The 19,906-nt window shown below is 56.6% G+C and overlaps 2 protein-coding genes across 9 annotated transcripts in view; both read right to left on the bottom strand.

Annotated features, from left to right (window-relative positions):
• Positions 1–4,282, bottom strand: part of CPEB1 (cytoplasmic polyadenylation element binding protein 1) — a 37,192-nt gene extending 32,910 nt beyond the window's left edge. For 4 of the 5 annotated variants that reach the window (XM_053954387.1, XM_053954388.1, XM_053954389.1 and 1 more), the window contains exon 1: positions 4,119–4,282. In XM_053954387.1, coding sequence (XP_053810362.1) covers positions 4,119–4,133 — 15 coding nt within the window. In that variant the 5' untranslated portion in view covers positions 4,134–4,282. Of the gene's footprint in view, positions 1–1,473; positions 1,538–4,118 lie in introns of those variants that run through there. The other variant, XM_053954390.1, reaches the window with a different exon arrangement.
• Positions 4,283–7,701: 3,419 nt separating this feature from the next.
• Positions 7,702–19,906, bottom strand: AP3B2 (adaptor related protein complex 3 subunit beta 2). 4 transcript variants are annotated; one of them, XM_053954383.1, is made up of 27 exons: positions 19,748–19,906; positions 16,801–16,876; positions 16,615–16,689; positions 16,409–16,504; positions 16,164–16,324; positions 15,560–15,626; positions 14,828–15,010; positions 14,537–14,716; positions 14,221–14,318; positions 13,890–13,944; positions 13,670–13,741; positions 13,458–13,520; positions 13,116–13,248; positions 12,924–13,033; positions 12,674–12,850; positions 12,403–12,589; positions 12,181–12,299; positions 11,850–11,961; positions 11,340–11,541; positions 11,101–11,263; positions 10,961–11,015; positions 10,398–10,504; positions 10,052–10,283; positions 9,872–9,956; positions 9,219–9,316; positions 8,415–8,553; positions 7,702–8,185 (listed from the first exon to the last, which is right to left on the bottom strand). In XM_053954383.1, exons 1-27 carry the CDS (start codon positions 19,858–19,860, stop codon positions 8,035–8,037), a joined length of 3,309 nt encoding a protein of 1,102 aa, XP_053810358.1. In that variant the 5' UTR covers positions 19,861–19,906; the 3' UTR covers positions 7,702–8,034. The 4 variants fall into 4 exon arrangements, with proteins under 4 accessions (XP_053810358.1, XP_053810360.1, XP_053810359.1 ...); XM_053954385.1 differs by having other exon boundaries at positions 11,104–11,263; XM_053954384.1 differs by having other exon boundaries at positions 14,537–14,713.

Below are 19,906 nucleotides of genomic sequence, written 5' to 3'. Positions count from 1 at the left end.
CCATATAGGTAAAAAGCAAAGGAAACGCAGTCCTGGAAGCAGCAGGAATAAGCTACTGAACGGTCAACTCGCCCAGTGCCTTCAGGCGGGACCTGAACAATTCCTGGGGAACTCCAGCCCGTTTAGGACTATTAGCATTTCTTCAGCGCTGAGGGCCGGGATCTTTGGCTATTGAAATGCTCGGAGCTGTGCAGAAAAACACGCTATGAAAAGCCAGTGTCCATAAAGGAGACAGAGGAGCCCTGCAACTTTATTCGAATAATGGGACAGATTTTCCACTGGGACATACGCCCGTGGGATTTTCTCTCTCTCTCTCTTCGTTTCGGAGAGCGCACCATCCTTTTACGCTAAACTCCCGGCTGCACGTTGCCCTCTTCCTTTCCCCATCAGCTGAGATACTCGGAAGGTCCAGCCTTCCCGAACCGCCTTCCATGGAATACCACATATCCCTTTGAACATGTAATTTTCCCTCCAAAGTTCAGAAACTCAGGCTGAGTTTGTCTATTTCAGGAGTCAAACTGGTTTCTCTAACAAACCTGCAGCTTGAAGTTGGAAGAGACATTAAGAACCATTTCAAAGACATTAACACCCATACCTTCACCCAGGGATTTGTAAATACACGAACACAGAGCACACATCAGAGCCCACCGCCAAACAAGGGAACATTTACAAGAGTGAAACAGGTAAAGCTAAAAGCGAGCTGAAGGTTGAGAGAAGAGGCCGAGCGCGCTGTAAGTCATCTTTATAAAGAGCAGCTGGAGTACAGAAGCTCAAATTACAAAAGTATTGCCAGTCACCTTGAATAAAAAGGACTGCCGCATCAGGCTGCCTTGGCACAAGCATGAAACTCCGCATTCTACTCCTGTTCCTGTAAAAGAACCGCTTCCAGCGGGAGGCAAAGCTTTTCCCTAGGAGTCTGTACTAGCAAGACAACCCGGAGCAACCAGCTGAACGCCCCACCCGTTCCTTCTCATTTAGCCTCCACAACTGGCAGCACCAGTCCTGCTCCAAACAGAAACAAAAACCAGCGAGAACACAGACAAGCCTTTCCACAAAAATCCCTTCTGCTCGAGAGCTTTTAACCCTGGACTGTCAAGGAAATCCTTGGGATACTGCAATCATCCTGGACACAGGGTAGGAGGGACCTTGCAGCACTGCAACCCCTTGTAGGAAGAAGCTCATAGCACACCCTCCCCTCCCACAATCGGAAAATAAGGTACTCCTTTGAGAAGAGCTCTGCTGTCTCCAGAGCACTCAGAGCCCCAACCACCAAGAGCCCGGAGAGGATGGTGGAAGGAGTTTGCAAACTGGAGAATCCACCCAAGAGCTTCCATCTCAGAGTCAACACCAAAGCCCAGGGAAACACCACGCCTGAGGCTGCATCCCCAGAGCCGGTGCTGCTCTATCATCCCCAGTCAAGACAAGCAATGCAGCACTCCAGAGCCCCAGGTAGGTTCACTTTCCCTGCCCCACCTGGACGGATTTGGCAAATTCAACACACTGCCTTCTCCAGGCTTCCCTAGAGGCCTCCACACTTCAGCTACAAACTACAGATCCTCTCTGCTTCCAGAGGCACCAGTCCAGCAGCACTGGTGGGTTCTCCTGGCACCATGAGACACCCTGGGGTGCAACCAGTGACCCAACAGCCATTCCATCTTGCTATACCTCACAATCCCAAACCAGAGGCATGGACACAATTTTATCAGGGGATAAACAAGTCAATGGAGAAGCTGATCTAGCTGACAGGTGCTTTATGGCCACCAGGAGTCAAATACCACTTCTTAACACCTGGTAAGACACTCAGTCTCTTAGAGAGCTGAAAGTGCCTACAGAAGCACCTGGGTAAGAACCAAAGGAGAAACTCAGTTCTCTGCAGCAGGCCCATAGTGCCACAGAGCAAAGGATTCTGAGATTGTAAGTTAAATCATTGGAGGTCAAACACAAACCTAAGCAGCATCATACACAGACACACAGTAAGATGAAGCTCAGGCAGGAGGGCAGTCCTCCACATCCTGACTCAACTAAGAACTTCCAAGCGGGAAAACTCATCCCCAGAACATCGAGGTCTCAAGGAGGGTATTCAAAGGCTCCAGACCCCTCTTGCAACCCAAACACATGGAATTGAGAAAAGGAGTGCCAAGAAATAGGGAGGAGTTGCCCTCCCTCAGAGTAACAGAGCACCAGCAAGCCTTACCACCATGGCAGAGAGCTCTTGTTTTCCTGCTGTTCATCAGGAAGCTGGCAGGTCCCTGGAGTTCCCATCCCACCAGCCCCCATAGCCTCCTGAGTTTACCTGCAGGAGGGCCCACTCCAGGCACAACCAGCAGCACTCAGTGGTACAACACACACCTGTGCAGCAAAACACCCCAAAGTTGTCCAAGGCAAGTGGAAATGAGGACCCTCCACAGCCCCGAGGTACACACACCTGCAAGAAACTTAGAGATAATGAAATCCCAGGGCTAAGCAGAACCTGCAGCGTCACAACAGCACTAGCAAAGGATTAGGATAGCCTAATCCTTAGGGAAGTCATTAAACACAGCTTGGCTGCCAGTACAGTCAAGATGTGCATCAGCTCCTGGGGATGCTGTGGAGCAAGCAAGGCTCATCCACCTCAGCTACAATCCAGCCTTTGCTTTTTACATGTTCCATAGACATCTCACCCAGGCAGTGCCATGCTGATGCCCAGAGGGGTTCTTGGAGCTGTAGCTACAGCCAAGAGGGCCTTCAATCCCAAGGCAAAATTTAAGATGCTGTTAAAATAGTGCCCATGTCAACATAACCAAGCCAAGATGGCTCCATAATTCATTGAAAGGGAGCTCAGAAAATCCTTTTTTGTTGGTACGCTTTGCTTCCCAAATTGAAGTCAGCTACACCAGTGCAGAACACAACAATGGTGTAACTGTTTCCACCAGGCGACACACTCCCACCCCCAGCTCATGTCAAAAAGTGTTAGGCAAGGCCACACCAGCTCTCTCACCATCAGCAAGGCTAACGTCAAACAGCTGTCCTGGGGTTGAGTGAGCAGAGACATCTTGAACACACCCGATTTGAATTAAGACTAGTCTTAATTCACAGGGGAGCACTGACTTCAGAACAGCACCAGTTTTGCCAAAATCCCTTTTTTTAAAGGGCATTTCACCATCAAGGCAGCCATTTTTTGGTATTTTTTGAAGCCATCACTCACAAGTAGCTTGGTACATGAGCAATACCCACAGCTGCCTGTTGCAGCAGACTGTCAAAACTGAATAAGGTTTTAATTGGTTTAAGGAGACTGTTCCAGTTGAGACAAACTGCAGCAGAGTAACAGGATCCTGGAGCTCGTCCCTGAGCCCAGCTCCCACCCTGCACACAGCTGTACCTGAAGTCCCTCACCAGCACTCCAGGTGCCAGCACACCTTGTTAGCCCGTAACAGAGGCACCAGTAATGAGCATTAATTGGCTTCAGCTGGAGAACAGCAAAGGGTAAAAAAAATATCTTGTTTTTCAGCAGACTTGTCTCACTCCGAAGAATCACCTTTGCCCATACTCCGTTACAAACTGAGTCTCCTGTGTCACCCCTCGACCCAGCCAGACACTAAAAGGAGCTTTCAGCATATGGTTTACAAATAAAACAGCACTTTTGGTCACCTTATACACTAAAAAAAAAAGAAGCAGTTTAGAAGTGGGCAAAAATACCACTTGCAAGAGTACAAGTCGCCACTCTAGCCAAAGCATGCCCCACCATGGAAGCCTGAGCTCAGCACCTGCAGCCCAGCTTCATCCCCCTAAAACCTCGGGAAGAGTGGAATAGTAGGTTGCTAGGCTAGGATCTGGGTTCCTCCGGTGCTTCCCTGAAGGCAGGGTGGTCGGTCGGTATGTTGCCTGAGCTCCATCGGACTCCGTTCCCTGGGGGTGCCTCAGCAGCAGGACCCCTTGAGGGCAGTCCAAAGGGAATGGCGATCCCATAGCAGCACCCTGACAGGAAGCAGAGGAATACCATCCACTGCTGTCCTGAGGGCTCAAGTGTCCCCATCCCCTCTTCACACAGGTAAAACAGCGGGAACGCCAACCCCAGCAGCACCACCGCGTGGAACCACGTGGCGGGGCGGCCTCGCGAGGCGGCACATGCTCACACTTACCGGCGGGAAGGCCATGGGCAGCACTGCGGGCGGGCGGTCCCGGAATGCAGCACAGACAAGCCAGGAAGGTACTGAGGATACCGGGAGCAGCGCGGCCCCTCACCCGGCCCGCGGCTTTTATGGGCCGGGCCGGGCCTGGCCGGAGGCGGGGGCGTGGAGGGCGGGGCGGGGGTGCCGCTGAGGGGCAGGGCTTCGGCGCATGCGCGCAGCACGCGCCGACCGCGTGGCGGCTGCCCACCGCCATCGGGCGGTTCCCGCCACAGCCCCACGGAGCCGCCTCGCCCCGGGAGCCGTGAGGGGACGGGGCACCCGCGGCTTAACGTGGGGTCACGCGAGGAATTCAGACAGCGAGAGATGGGCTCTGTGCTGTTCGGCTTCAGCCACCTTCCCAGGGACACCTCAGCGCTGGCAGCTGCCACGTGCAGGATGTGGCACTTGCTGTGCCCCCGCCGTTAGGGGAATGAGATCCCCTAGGCGTAAAACTGAGGTCCCCAAGGGCAGGCTTAGTGTCATCATTTCTTCATGCATGGGCTATGGTACTCACTCAACCCCCTCTGAGGGGATGGAAGCCCATAGCGGTTAAATCAGCCCCTTAGTGGAATAGGGTGGTGATGGCACTGTGGTGCCCAGCTGTAGCCCCTTGAGGACACCTCAGTACCAGAAACTCTCGGCTCATGGGCTGTGGTCCTCACTGAACACCCCATGAGGGAATGGGACTCCTGAGAGGTTAAGTCAGCCCCTCCAAGGGGAGTGGGATGGTGGTGGCACTGCCCAGCTGGAGCCCCTCAGAGACATCTCAGCACTGGCAACACTCTGTGCTCCTATAAGGGGAGCGGGACCCCAAGGGCCAATGACAGGAGTTAAGGACTTAAATCAGCCCCTCTGAGGGGTCTGAGATGGTAGTAGTTCTGACTCTTTGCACCTCTGGGACCACTCCCCACACATAGGCTGGGTGTTCACCAAGTGCCCTGTGAGGGTGTGCAGAAAATCACATTCTGAAAAGTCAGTGTCCATAAAGGAGACAGAGGAGTCCTGCAACTTCATTTGAATAAAGGGAGAGATTTTCCCCTGGGGCACACATCCGTGGGGTTTTCTCTCTCAAGGTTTCAGAGGTTTCTCCTTTTACCCTAAACTCCCGGCTGCATGTTGCCTTCTTCTTTTCCCCATCAGCTGAGGTACTAGGAAGGTACAGCCCTCCCAAACTGCCTACTACATATTCCCCCTTTAAACACATTATTTTCCCCCCAGAGTTCAGAAACTCAGGCTTGTACGGACCCTTTGTGTGTTTGAGGAGTCAAACTGTCTGGTCCCTCTAACCAACCTGCAGCTTGAAGTTGGTAGAGACATTAAGAACCATTTCAAAGACTTTCACACCCATCCCCTCACCCATGCAATTGTTTGGAAATACATGAGCACACATCTTTCCTGTCAAGGGGAATGGCGTTCCCCAAGAGCAGCCTCAGTGCTGGCAACTCCCACACATGGGCTGTGATGCTCACTGAGCCCCTCATGAGAGGATGGAACCTCCAAGGGCTTAAATCAGTCCCTCCAAAGGGAATGCAATGGTGGCACTCCCTGGCTGGGGCTCTTCTCAAGACGCCTTAGTGCCAGCAGCATTCCATGCATGGGCTGTGGCACTCACTGTGCTTCTTCTGATGGATGAGACCCCCAAAAGGCTCTCAAATGAGCCCCCCCACAAGGGCAATATGTTGGTGGCAGTGCCCATCTGAAGCCCCCCCGAGGCACCTCAGCACCAGCATCTCTCCACACACAGGTTGTGGCACTCACTGAGCCCCCTCTGAGGGTATGGGACACGTCATGACTAAAAAAGGGGTTCCCCAAGGGTAGCCTCAGTGCTGACAACTTGTACAGATGAGCTGTGGCATTCACTGTGACCCCTGTGAAGGGATGGGACCCCCAAGGGGTTAAACGAGCCTGTCTAAGGGGAATGGGATGATGGCACTGTGGTGCCTGGATGGAGCTCTCCAGGGGACACCTCAGTGCCACTAGCTGTAGCACTCACTGAGCATCCCATGAGGGAATGGGACCCCAGAGGGGTTAAATGAGCCCCTGTGAGGGGAATGGCATGGTGGTGGCACTGCAGTGTCCATCTGGAGCCTTCATAGGGACACCTCAGTGCTGTCAGCTCCCACACACGGCTGTGGTGCTCACTAAACCCACTCTGAGGGGAATGGGATCCCCAAGGGCTAAATTCATGCCCCTAAGGACTAAAATCAGTGCCTCTGAGGTACTGGAATGGTGGCAGTGCTGTGGCTCTCAGCTTCAGAACCCCTGGGTCCACTACAGTGCCAGTCACTTGCCACACACAGGCCGGGTGTTCACTGAATCCACTCTGAGTGGAATGGGACCCCAAAGGGGTTAAAATGGGTTCCCCAAGGAAAATGGGGTGATGGCAGTGCTGTGGTGCCTGGCTTTAGCCCTAACTTCCAGAGCCTCTTTGGCTCCAGCAGCTCTCCACACACAGGCTTAGCACTCTTTGGGCTCCTCATGGGAGAATGAGACTCCCAAGGGCTTAAATCAGTCCCCCTAAGGAGAACGGAGTGATGGCACTGTGATGTCTGGCTGCAGCCTCCCTCCCAGGGACACCTCAGTGCTGGCAGCTCCCACTCACAGGCTGTGGTGCTCACCGAATCCTCTGTGAGGGAATGGGACCCCCAGGGGGTTAAAGTGAGGTCTCCAAGGGCAGCCTCAGTGCACTGGCATTTTTCCACATACAGGCTGTGGCACTCGCTGAGCCCATGAAGGGATAGGAGCCCAAGGGTTAAATCGGCTTCCCTAAGGGAAATAGGGTGGTGGCATCATTGTGGCTCCAGTCCCTGTCCTTATGGGAATGGTTTTTTTCTCTATGGAACAAGCACTTGACACCCAGTGGTTGGTGCTGCTGTTCCAGCCAGGGATTCCTCACCCATCAGAAAACACAAAGTGGTTTTTTTCATCTCTTACCTGGAAAAAGCAGAAAGCCCCTCACCCTTTTTGTGGCAGCAGAGGCAGTTTGGGATTCAGACCTTCCTGCACGTCCTTTGCTCATCCTCTGCCTCTGGTGCCGGGCCTGGCTCTGCGCTGAGCTGCAGCTTTGGATGGAAAGAGCCAGTGCTCACTGAAATCCCACCCAGCCCGTGCTGGGAGGAGAGATCTTAATAGAGTCAGATTTCCTTCTTTTTTTGTAATCCCAGTTTGGAGATTAAACGCCTCCCAGAGCTGGCCCTAGGAATCCCTCCAGTGACACTGCAGAACAGACCCAGCCCTGACGTAGCAGGTATTTCTGCGGTCGAAGCATGAGCAATTCTGCCTTGAATAAATAGCTGGAACCCTCCCAAGACTCCTCAGATGCCTGGTCCAACTGAGCATCTCCTGCCCTGGGGGGTTCACCCCAACACCATGTGCCAGGTTTTCTCCAGGACCTAGCAGCCACCCACCCGTGGGACACTCTGCATGTTTCCAGCCACCTAAGGGATGGCTGGTTCCCTGATGTCCCCTGTAGCTGCCCTGGGGAGGCTGGCAGAGCCTGGCATGGGGGGAATCTGGGGTTGATTTGCCCACAGAGCAGAGGAGGGAAAGGGAGCAGGTTGGAGAAGAGTTTTATTGGGAGATCCTGGACATAATAAATAAGGATTACATTGGGAGATGAGAGTGAGGGACTGGGGCCACACTGTGCTCCGTGGGGGCTGGAACCGCTTCTGCCCTTCCAAGTAGGACACTCCCCTGCATCCCATCCGCCCCATCCTGCTCCTTCTGCCCAGCAGCAAAGCCAGCCCAAGGGTCGCTGTCTGCCGCCCCTTTTGGGATCGGGGCAGGGAATAACCTGGCAGAAATGGGGGCAAGGGAGTGTTTTGGGGAGCAGCATGGGGCAGAAGGGGTGGGAGGGTAGGGCCATGGGTGTGGCAGTGCCCGGCTGTCACTGTGTCAGGGCCTGGATGATGTCCTTCACCAGCATAGTGCCGATGACCATCTTCTCGCTGTTGATGGTCAGCTGGGCCGTGGAGCCCTCCCGCCGCTCCAGGGTGATGAGCACCAGGCTCCCACTTGTCACTGTCTTGGCCGCGAACCTGTTGGATGGTGAACACAGGGCTTCAAGGCAAGCTGTCTCCTGTCACCCTCTGGTCCCATGGGATGCTCCAGTGGGAGAGGCAAGCGCCTGCCACCCACAGCCACTGTCACATTTGGGCTCATGCAGGCTCCTTGTCTTAAAGGAAGCCCTGAGTGTCCCCACTGTGATTCGGGTTGGAATGGAGAGGTGACAGCACCTGCCTGATCCAAGTGTGGGGGTCCAGCTACCTGTACTCATTGCTGGCACCGCAGGGCACACGGCCCACGTTGGCAGCTGAGGTCACTTGCTGGACGATGATGTGGTCACTTCGGCATTTCTCAGGCAGTGTCAGCTTTTCTGTGATCTCGCTCATGCCCATCAGCTTCCCTAGAGCAGGCAACAGAGGCACCTGCCTGTCTCTGGCCACACACCCTGCTGGGCCCTGCTTTGACATGCCCAAAGCAAGCCCCTCCAGCTCCCTGTGTTCTCCATGACATCCTGAGCTGGCTGCTCTGCTTGCTTCTTGGTTCAGGATTCAGTGGATTTGGGAAAATTCTTCATAACCCTTCCTGGGCTCATCCCCATGTCCCTGCCTGGTGGCAGCAGTCACATCCCTGGGGATGGGCTCCTCTGGACAGTGGTAGCAATGGGGCCAGGTGCTGCAGGGCACCAAGCACCCCCTACTCAACACAGCCCCCATCCATGAGGTCAGGGTGGGGATGTGCTGATCCAGAAGCACGAGGACACAGGGTGTCACTCACCAGACACAATTCTGGGAGCACCAGGGTGACATGGGCCCTTCACACTTTGTGGAGACCCAACAAGGCCACCCTGGCACGAGGATGGTCACCCCAGCCCACAGGCTGGGGGTGCGGGGGGGGGTGAGGGGAGCAGAGCTAGTCTAGGGGCCAGCTGAGCAGCCACTTACCCTCACCCGGCCGTGCCAGGTGCTCTAGAGCCACAGCGAGGGCGGCAGAGGGGACAAAATTGGGGGTGAGTGTCAGTGGTGGGTGCCCATGCAGCACCCTGTCCCCATCCCTAGCCCCACTCACCCTGCTCCTTCTTGAACTCGTTCTCGCTCATGAAGACAGGGGCCATGAGCTCCCCCACGGGTGGCTGGATGGAGACGTAGAACTGGCGTGTGTGGGTGCTGGGGAGACAGGTGGGTGAGAGGGGCACATGCTCAGAATATGTCCCCTCTTCATGTCCTGCTTCCCATCCTTGCCCTGGGCAGGGGTGACTGGGGGAAACTGTGGCACAAAAGGGCTCAGGAATGGGGGGAACCTGTCAGGCCGGACCTGGAGCTGCTGCTGCCTCCTTGTGTCCTGTGCATTTCCTGCTGTTCCCTGACCACCCCATGCCCATCTGACAGTCTCCTTTTCCCTGGAAGAATTCTGGTGCCTGTCCTGCTGTACCCCGACCACCCCATGCCCATCTGACAGTCTCCTTTTCCCTGGAAGAATTCTGGTGCCTGTCCTGCTGTACCCCGACCACCCCATGCCCATCTGACTGTCTCCTCTTCCCTGGAAGGATTCTGGTGCCTGTCCTGTTGTCCTCCACCCCCTCATGCCCTGCTTCTGCTGTCTCCTGTCTCCTGCTACGTGGAGGGATGTTGATACCTATCCCACTTTCCCCAGCTCTGGAGCACTTGATGCCCTGATCCCTGGGGGCACTCATTCTGCCCTGCCCGGTGCCAGATGCTCACCACAACTGGAAGTTTGCCGCCTGGGTGGAGTCACAGAAGTCGATGCCCATCACCACGCTGGCTGTGTCCCCTGGCGCCAGGTGCTCTGGAACCACAGGGCTGCCACTACATCCCACATTCCCACCCAACCCCTGTCCCCACTCTCCCACAGCGTCACAGCAATGCACTGCCATGCCATACCGATCTCAGGGAACTCCTGTATCCGCATGCCGGATAGTGGCTTGGGTTCATTGACTCGCAGGTTCTTCACCTCGGTGTCAGTGTTGTTGGAGATCTGGATCTGGACGGCCACCATGTGGGGGTTGCCCGGGAAGGGCCGGCGGCTGAAGCAGTACTCAACCGCAAGCCCCTCGCCTGCCATGCGGTGCAGCAGCTCGTAGGTCTTCACCGCACTGAACGCCGGGCTCAGCAGCTGCACCAGGGGACAGCAGGGGCTGCTGAGGGCTCCCTGCAGGTGGCAGAGGGCCCAGGAACCCCTGCAGGTGACAGGGGGCCTGGGACCTCCCCAGGTATGGGGGATACTTACGGTGGGTGTCAGGGAGGTGTCGGTGAGAGTGAGGCCCTCCAGATCGGTCACCAGGCTGGTGGAGATGATGCTACTGGAGGGGATGGGCTGAGGAGGAGGTGGAGTGACTACAAGGTGGGGAGGGGGGAGGAAAGGTTTAACAGAGCTCACAGCCTCCTGGCTGTGAGCATAGCCCCATGGGGACACCCACACAGGGACACTTCTAGTGGCTCAGCTCCATGGGGACAACCACAATGGGGACAGCCATGTGGGGTCAGCCCTGGTGGCATAGTCCCATGGGGAGAGCCACACAAGGATAGCCCAGTGGCACAGCTCCATTGGTGTTGACACAACCCTGTAGGTTCTCCCTGTGCACAGGCACTTGGGGACAATCCAATAGGCACAGCTGCCTGTTCCACAGCCATCCTCTGGAGACAAGAATCCCTCACCACACCTGTTCTTGTCCCACCTTTGGAGCTCCCAAAGGACCCATGGAGTCCTGATTGCACTGGGGTGAGCGCTCATGCCTCAGTTTCCCCAGCACCACCACCACGGCCATTCGTGTATTCCAGGCAGCCACTCACAGTCATCCAGATCAAGCAGGGAGATCTCCTTGGAGCTGGCCTTGCTGCTGGGGGGCTGCAGCGGGGCAGAGATGGGGAGTTCAATAAGGGATCCAGGTATCCCTGTGCAGCCCCCCATCCCAGCCCATCCCAGCCCTCACCACCTTCCTCTGCTTGGCCTCTGCCTCGGAGCCTGAGTCGGAGCCAGAGGAGCTGCTCTCGGAGGTGCTGGCCTCTGATGAGGTTTCGGCATGGCCTTTCCTCCCCTGCGGGACCTTCTTCTTGGACTTCTTTGCTCCTTCCTCCTCCTCTTCCTCGCTGGGGCTGCGGGGAGAGCCCAGCTCAGGGGGTTGGGGCAGGGGTTTTGCTGGGAGCACCCCCCTGCCTTCCCAGGGCGTACCTGCCTGCGCTCCCCAAGACTGCCTTATGGGAACCTTCCTTGTCCTTCCTCTTTGGCCTCTTCTCCTCCTCCTCCTCCTCCTTGTCCTCTGACTGCTCCCCGCTGTCTTCCTCCTCCTCTTCCTCCTCCTCCTCCTCGGTGCCAGAGCTGGAGCTGCCAGAGCTGCTGCTGCTGCTGTTCTCTTCACTGCCGGACTCGGGCTCTGTGAGGGCACAGCTCAGCCCTGTTGCTGTGTCCCCCCACATTCCCCCATCTCCCACTTCATCCCACTACATCCTCCATCCTCCCACTGCATCCCCACACCTGCTGCTGCCTCTCTACTGCATCGTCCCACTGCATTCCTGCATAGTCCCACTGCCCACCACTGTGTCCCTCCACATCTCCTGCCATGTCCCTCCTATGATGGGGTGTCCCCATTGTCATGTCCCCTGTCCAATGCCCCACCATTGTGGCAGCTGCCTGATGGCCACAGTGACCACTGCCCAATATCTCATGCCCTCAGGTCCTCACCACTGTCTGCTGACTCCGTGGGCCCTGACTCGCCCTCTGAGTCAGAGTAGAAAGGCTTCTCCACCTTCTCCTTCCTCTTCTCCCGGCTGGTGCACTTGGTCCACTCAGGAACCTGTTGGCACAGGGTTGATGGAGCAGGGCCATCACCCATGACTGGGGGATCCAAACAGCCACCCTTGTCCCCCCATCCCCAAGCGGATGTGTGAGCACTAGAGAGGGAACAGGGGCAGGTGAGCAGTACCTAGGCACCTTCTGGGGCTCTTCCAAGACCTTGAGTCAGTGTCCCCACCTTGGCCCCTCCTCCCCCATGCACCCAAGGTACTCCACGCACCTCCACATTCCTCACAGAGGGATCAGGGGCCTCGTCCGGCCAGTCGGGCAGCTCCTGGTAGCCCACAGCCTTAGCGTTGAGCAGATGGGACAGGGAGCCTAGTTGGAAATGGTCCCGATCTATAACGAGGTAAAAGGAGGCAGCAACTCAGGGAGAGCCATGCAGCATTGTGGTGACAGGTTGTGCCCCATGTCCTAATGCCCTATAAGCAGGGATGGGTACCTTTGAAGGAAGACTCCAAGATGGGAGCTGGTTTTTGGGCCAGGAAGAGCTTCTTGGCGTATTTATTGAGGGCCCCGCTCTTCTCAGTGGGCACGATGAGCTGGCGGATGAAGCGAGCCCGGTCGCGGATGTCATAATTCTGGTCATACTTGGCCAAGTTGAGGACATACTGGGTCAGCAGCTTGCTCTGTGGCAGACAACATGCTCAGGGCTGGCCTCTCCCTCCCTGACAGGGAAGCTGAGGCCCACCCTAGGATCACATCCCTGGTACCTGCTTGGAGTTGGTCAGGTAGAGCTTAGCTGCCAGATTGATGACCTGCAGCTTGACAATGTCCTCCTCATTAGTGAAGGACTTGGCCATCTTGCGCAGCACATCAGGTGCGATCTTGGGCACGTGCTCACAGTACTCGCCGATGAGCCACAAGATGCTGGCCCGTGCCATTGGCACCTGTGAAATGCCCTCAGACTTGTGGCACTGCTGCCATCCCCTGCTCCTGTGGGTCAGCAACACCCCAACCAACCTGGATGTTGTCAGTGAGCTTGGCCATGTGCTTGATGATCTCGCTGTGCTGGGCCGGCTGCATCTGCAGCAGCTTTTTGATGACCACCACGGATTCAGCCACCACCAGCTCTGCGGGCAGAGACCCACCCTCAGCTGGGTCCTGCCCTGAGAGCAATGGAGCTCCCATTTCACCCCTGATGTGTGTACTCACCATCCCTGTTGGAGAGGAGCTGGACCAGGCCATTAAGGCAGGTGTCCCGGACCTTCCCGATGTTGGTGGCACAGCGCCCAATGGCCTGGATGGTGGCTGCCACAAAGTCCTTGTCCATGCTGCGGATGTAGGTCTGCACAGGCACACATGACATGTCACCCACGTGCCAGTGCTGGACATCCTCCCTGGCAGTGGTCACACATTGGGGCCCTTTGGAACCGCTGATGGTGTTGGTATGGCCTCAGCCCACCCCTGGATGGGCTCTCCTGTGCCCCTTCCATAGTGGTGGTTTGGCACCAAGAGCCATGCCAGGGTGGCAGCCTCAGTATGGCCATGGCATACCTGGAACTCTCGCAGGATGGTGGAGATGTTGGTCTCATTGGCCAGGTTGGTGAGGACCTCCAGCTGAGGGAAAGAGATGAGCAGCATAGGGGTGTGGTGACAGGGCAGGGGGACCTTGATGTCCTCCTGTCCCCAGGGCATTACGACAGCTGACCCAAAGAAAGGGCTCCATGAAGCCCCAAACACACTCCTGACAGGTGTTTCCAGCTCACCTTGAGAATCTTGATCTGTGTGGGGTCCGTAGAGCGGATGTAGAAGCTTTTCAGGTAGGGCTCAAACATCCCCTGCATGCACAGCCAGAGATATTAGTGTCATGTCTGTCCCCCCACCTTGCCAAGGCCACCTCCAGGCTCTGGTGACCTTGCTGGCTAATCCTCATCTCGCTCCAGAGTCAACAGGGCCAACTCCTCCCACACCAAGTCTGAGACTCACCCGCCGCTTGATGGACATGGTGGCCACATTCTGTAGCACAACATACTGCACCTCACTGTGGGGACAAAGAGGGGACTGTGATCACTGGGGTAAGGGCCAAACACCCTCAGGAAGTCCCTGTGAATATGGGCCAAGACCTACCACCAGCTGGTGCCACCAAGATGCTGTCACCCCATGTCTGGACTGGACCAGCCCAAAAAGGCCTCCAACCTGATGTCCCTCCAGGGATGGACTTTTTGGGGGTCTCTCAAAAAGGGTCTTGGAGTTCCCCATGGGTTCCAACAACTGGGGTGGAGGGATAGGACACCACCACAACCCAGGTGCCACAAACCTGTGACTCCGCAGGAGCCGTACCAGCGCCTTGGCAATGACTCCAACCTCTGCCTTGGGTGCCAGGTGGAAGTAGAGCTGTGCCACGGCCATCACCACCTATGGACATATACCCAAGTGTCACAGGGTGGGAATGGGGGACACCCTGAGGAATGGCCATGTCCCCCAGTCCCACTCTCAGCACTTGGAGGTAGCCTGACCCTGAGGACACCCATTTCTGGGTGCCCCTCAAGCACCCCAGTGAGTCCTAGACTATGGGGACATAAGCCCAGACTGATGGCCCTGGGGAATGAACAGGGTTGGAGTGAGGGTCTCACTGCAGCGTTGCGGCTCTGCAGCAGGGGCTTGGTGTTGCGCAGGAGGAGGCGGTGGTCAGGGTCCATGACGTAGGGCTTGCGCTTGGCCAACGAGGCTGCCTCTGCCTTGGCATCCTTGGCGTCCTCCTCCTCAGAGCCATAGAAAGCCTTCTCAGTGTTCTCCTCCAGCAAGGACTCCTGCTGGCAGTTGGGACCCTTTTCATTCCCAAGAACACTCCCCCTTCACCCCCCTCCCTAGGGGCTCCCAGGACATCCCCAGGCTCCCAGGGCATTTTGTGCTCCTGAACTCACGTTCTGGTTGGGGCTGAGGAACTGGGTGCGGGCGTAGCGGGTCAGCATGTTGATGATGACCACCTGCCCCCACTCCTCCACATCGATGAGCAGATTGCAGAGCTTGCGGTAGTTCTTGTGGATTAGGTCTATGCGCTCTGGGCAAACCTCCTCGAATGCCATCACCACGCTGCCAGCCACCAGCTGCAGAGGGAAAGCCTGGGGTGACTTACTGGAGTGGTGGCATCATCAACAAGATGTTGGTTTGGTGGGGATGCTGGCATCTCCATGAGGGTGCTGGTCTGGTGGGCAACCCTTCCCTGTAGGGATGCCAGCTCAGTGGAGTTGGTGAATTCCTCATGAGGCTGTTGTCCAGTAGGGACAGCAGCACTCCCACAAGGATGCCAGCTCTCCAGGGATGGCTTCATCCCCACAAGGACACCAATTTGGTGGGAACATTTGCATTCCTGTGAGGATGCTGGATCAGTGGGGACAGTGGCACCCTTATGAGGATTCTGTCTTGCTAGGGACAGTGACATCTCCACAAGGATGTTGGCTTGGGAGATGGCTGCATCCCTTCATGGATGCTGGATCAGTGAGGACAATGGCATCCCATGAGGTTGCCAGCCCTGTGGGGATGGCTGCATCCCCAAGATGACACCAATTTGGTGGGAACACCTCCATCCCCATGAGGACACAAGGCCAGTGATGTTCCTGGATTTGGAGGTGGGGGAGACACAGAATCCTGCTCACTGTGGTTTTGTCCGCCAGCAGCTTCTCAATCACTTCGATGAGCTGGTCCTTCTGGTCTGAGTCGAGGCTGTGAGGGAGGAGCAGGGCAGATGATGCTGGACGAAACTCCTCCCCATCCCTGCCTATACCAAGCAGCCAAGACCCTTATTGATGTTGCATACAGGTAAAAATATTATAAAAGAAAGGCCTTATAAAATATGGTTTAAGTACTATTACTCTAACTAAGCTAGCAGTTAGCTTGTAACTTCCCATGTGAAAAATCATAAGAATGAAAGCAGTTAGCACAAGAAGCTATTCTAGTAAGAAAACTGTTTGCACCTGTAATAAACAAGACATCTGTCCCATGGGAACCAGTGAACAAAATATGTAAACTAACCAAATATAGAGAGATTTGACAGAAGTACACCCTAGCCATTTACTGACCAATAAACTGAGTGTCAGTGTACTGTTAGCCAAGTAGGTCTAACACAGCGCCTTCTGATATTTCCTATAAATATGAGTGATTAAAGAATTGGCTTTTCTGCATGAAGAAACTGAATCCCGGCTGCTTTATTACAACAAATAGTATACCTTACATTTAGCAGCTGATCCCCCTCCCCATTACCTGTACAGCTTGGGGATGGCATGGGCAGCTGTCTTGCGCACATATGGGGACATGTCCGAGGCGGCCTCCTTGATGGCCAGCATCATGATGGGCACGATTATGGGCACACGGATGCTGGACAGGACCCGCAGGGCACTGGCGCGGATCAGCTGGTTGGGGTCCTGTGGGGACATGCAGGGGGCTGCAGTGCAGCTGTGGGAGGCTCTGCTCCTCCACACCTCCCCTGGCTCCTCAGACCAGCCCACCTTGAGTCCTCGCTGGAAGGTGGAGATGGAGAGCAGGGCCAGATCCTGTTGCTCCTCTGCATAGCGCACCAGGTACACGTACACCAGCTTCTTCACCTGCAGGGTGAAGGTGCCACCTCAGAACTCCCATACTCCAGCCAATCCCCAAAACCAGGGAAAGTGCCAGACCCTGGGATGCCGCCAGGGCCACACAAGATCTTCCTCACCTCAATGTTCTTGCAGGCAACATTTTTCACCACAGCTGGGAAGAGATCGGAGGCGTTTTTACCACGGGCAATCATCTAGCGGGAGAAGAAGTGGTGTGACACTGGGCAGCTGGTACAGCATGGGCTGGTACAGCATGAGACAGCTCGGCACCAGCAGTGGTCCCCACCAGTGACAACAACACCCACCGCCACAATCCTCTTCATGGCCTCCAGCTTGAGTGAATCCTTGTTGCTGTCGAGCATCTCCTTGAGGTCATCATGTCTGAACCACACCAGGGGGAAAAAAAATCCCATTTTCACATTTTTACCTCTTTTTTAGTCTTTTTTTTTTCTGCTCCCAGCCTTCCATCAGGCTGGCAATCCAACCCTTCATCATGAAATATTTATGGGGACAGGAGTTGGGTTACAGCCGGGTGAAAGAGGAACCAGAAGGACTGGCATGGTGCTAGCACCCAGTGCCATCCTGATCCCAGGCACTGGGACAAGAACCCCATCCCATCCTATCCCATCCTGGCTGTGGTTGTCACCCTACATTGTCCTTAAACCACAGGTGCCCATCACCAGCTCCATCCTGGCTTGGCTGGGTGTTCCTTGTCCCCCTTCTCATGGACATAGTGGCATGGATGTGCCAGCACACCCTGATGAAAAGTCCTTCCCTGGTCCCCTCTCTAGCCTGGGAAAATGCCACCAGCCTTTTGTAAAGTTGTTACCACTGTCCTTTTTTCTAAGGGACACTGGTCCCCCCCCTAAACTGGGTGCACCTGGAAAGCTGCATCTACCTGCAGCAACTGAGGGTGACACCCATGGGATGATGCTCGTCCAGAGCCACCATCACCAGAGGGTCCTGGGGGCGCTCCCTGGGGGAGTCTTACCGCGGCGGTGGCCCAGTGCCAGTGTCCACTGCGGGCTTGGTGCCGGCGAGTGGCCGCAGCTCATCGGCTCGCAGGGCGCTGTAGCAGGTGGGTTGTCCAGCCTCGGTGGCCAGCACCGGGCTTGTCACCTCCTCGGCCATACCACCACCCTCTGGTGTTTTCGGCCAGCCAGCCGGCCCCACCGGCAGCTGCCGCAGCAGCTTCTGCACTGGCGGCAAGGACATCATAGCTTTGACTGGCAGTAGTGGCCCTGGGGATGGTGACAGGGCTGTGGCCCCGCTCCTCTGCCCAGCACAGTAGGCTGAAACCTGATGCTGTGGTTGGGGTTGGGTTGCAGCTTAGATCAGGATGCAGCTCACAGTGGATGAGGCCAACTTGGGATGTCACGTCCAAAGTGACATCTGACCTGCAGTTGTGACTTGGTGACACTACAGGGAGCTCCTTCCCCAGGGCTGAGTGGCTCAGTCCTGGGCAGGGAATGCCCATCATGGTGGGACACTCTGCCTGGGTGGTAGGGTGGCATGATGGGGCACCTGTGGGTGTCTGACCTGGGTGGTGGGGTCACACTTGGTGCATTTGTCTTGCCCCATGTGCCATGGATGCCATGGATGGCTCACAGGAGTGGTGACAGATCTGGTGTGGCCCTGGCAAAGGGCAGCACGCAGATTATAGTGACACTATGGGTGTGAGGGACACTGTGAGTGTGGGGGACACTGCCAGGAGGTCAGGAGTAAGGGGACATTGCCGTGAGGGCGCTGACACTGCCAGAGTGGGAGGCACTGATGGCAGATCACTGAGGTAACCTGGACAGATGGGGAGACACAGCCAGGGTGTCAGGGCTGGGGGATGCTTCCAGAGTAGGGGACATTTGCCAGTGGGGGTCAGGGGACACTGGCAGACATGGGAGCAGGGAAGCATTTCCAGGCGGGGAGACATTGCCAAAGAGGAGTCAGAGAGGGGGAGGCTTGGACAAACTGGGGGACACTGCCAGGGGCTCATGGGAGGGACAAACACTCTGAGCTGGGGACACTGCCAGTGGATCAGAGCTGGGGGAAATTGTCATACTGGGGGACACAGCCAGGGGTAGGGAGTGTTACACTGCCAGACAGGCGTGAGGGACACTACTAAGGGCTCAGGAAAGGAGGGGACACCATGTATGGGGATATTGCTTTCAGGTCATGGATGCAGGGCACATCCAGAGTGGGGGACAATGCCAGGGGCTCAGGACTGGGTGGACACTGTCATTCTGGGGGACACTGCCAGAGTATCGGAGAAAAGGGGACACTGCCAGGGATTCAGGGAAGGGGGGGACCCAGTGAGATGGGAACACTGCCAGCAAGACACAGATCAGGGACACATCCAGAATGGGGGACACTCTGCAGCATTAGGGAGGAATACAGGGAGAGAGGGGACACTCCCCAACTAGGGACATTGCCAAGAGGTCAGGATGGGGTACACATTCAAAGTGGGGGACGCTGCCAGGGAATCAGGACTGGAGGGACATTGTCATATGGGGGGATACTACCAGAGGGGCAGGGATGGGGACACACTGCTAGAGTGGGGGACACAGCCAGGGGTAGAGAGCATGATGCTGTCAGACAGTGATTCAGTGCTTTCCTGATGGGGCAGCAGGGAGACAGTGCCAGAGTGGGGGGACAGTGACACAGTAGGGAGGGCCAAAAGACATTCCTGCAGCTCCAGGAGCACACTCCCCCATTCCTCTTCCCCCCCGCGCCCCCCCCCCCCCCCCCCCAGGAGCCTGTCCCACTGTCCCACGGCAGGGTGACATTCCTCAACTCCCCCCCCCCCCCGCCCACCGGGAACATCGATGCGATGGGTGGGGTGTCAGCTCAGGAGAGCCACAGGAGCCAGCAGACTCCGTGGTGGGAACACTGTGCCGGGGATGCCCCAGCCCGAGGGTGGGAGGGTCAAGGGGGATCCCCGCACATCTCCCCCAGCCGCACCATCTCCAAAATCCCGCGGTGTTTCCACCCTCTCCGGCCTTTGCAACTTGCAATGACGGTGGCGGCAACGTGACCGCATTCCCTGCCCCATCCCTGTCCCCATCCTCGTCCTTATCCCTATCCACATCCCCATCACCATCGTTATCCACATCCCCATCCCTGTCCCCGTCCCCACGTCCGGGGCCGCTCCAGCCCCGGCTCGGGTACCACGTCCCCGCCGAGGACGGCGGCCAGGGCCTGCAGTGGCGGCCGCACGGGCAGCCTCGTCCTTGTCCCCTGCGCCCGCATTGTCCCCACCTCTTGTAGTCGGAGGAGAAGATGCCGCCGCTGGCGGGGTCGTGGCCGTACTCGGGCTCGCCCAGGCTGGAGGAGCCGCCCTTCTCCTCGCCGTAGGCCGGGCTGGCGGCCATGGCGGCGGGAGGGATGCGGGATGCGGGATGCGGGGGGGACGCGGGA

This window comes from Vidua chalybeata, chromosome 13, assembly GCF_026979565.1.
Source record: "Vidua chalybeata isolate OUT-0048 chromosome 13, bVidCha1 merged haplotype, whole genome shotgun sequence".
In the NCBI taxonomy this organism is placed as follows: Eukaryota; Metazoa; Chordata; class Aves; order Passeriformes; family Viduidae; genus Vidua; species Vidua chalybeata.
This window is presented reverse-complemented; position numbering and strand designations above follow the sequence as displayed.

Bases quoted from the DNA above. Each gene is read 5' to 3' on its own strand.
- AP3B2 (XM_053954383.1), bottom strand. From the start codon at position 19,860: ATGGCCGCCAGCCCGGCCTACGGCGAGGAGAAGGGCGGCTCCTCCAGC. The intron at 13,945-14,220 runs GTTTGTGGCACC...TTGTCCCCACAG, and splicing joins CGGCTCCTGCGGAGTCACAG to TGAGGTGCAGTATGTTGTGC. The intron at 8,554-9,218 runs GTGAGTGGGGCT...TGCCTGCTCTAG, and splicing joins CGAGTTCAAGAAGGAGCAGG to GGAAGCTGATGGGCATGAGC.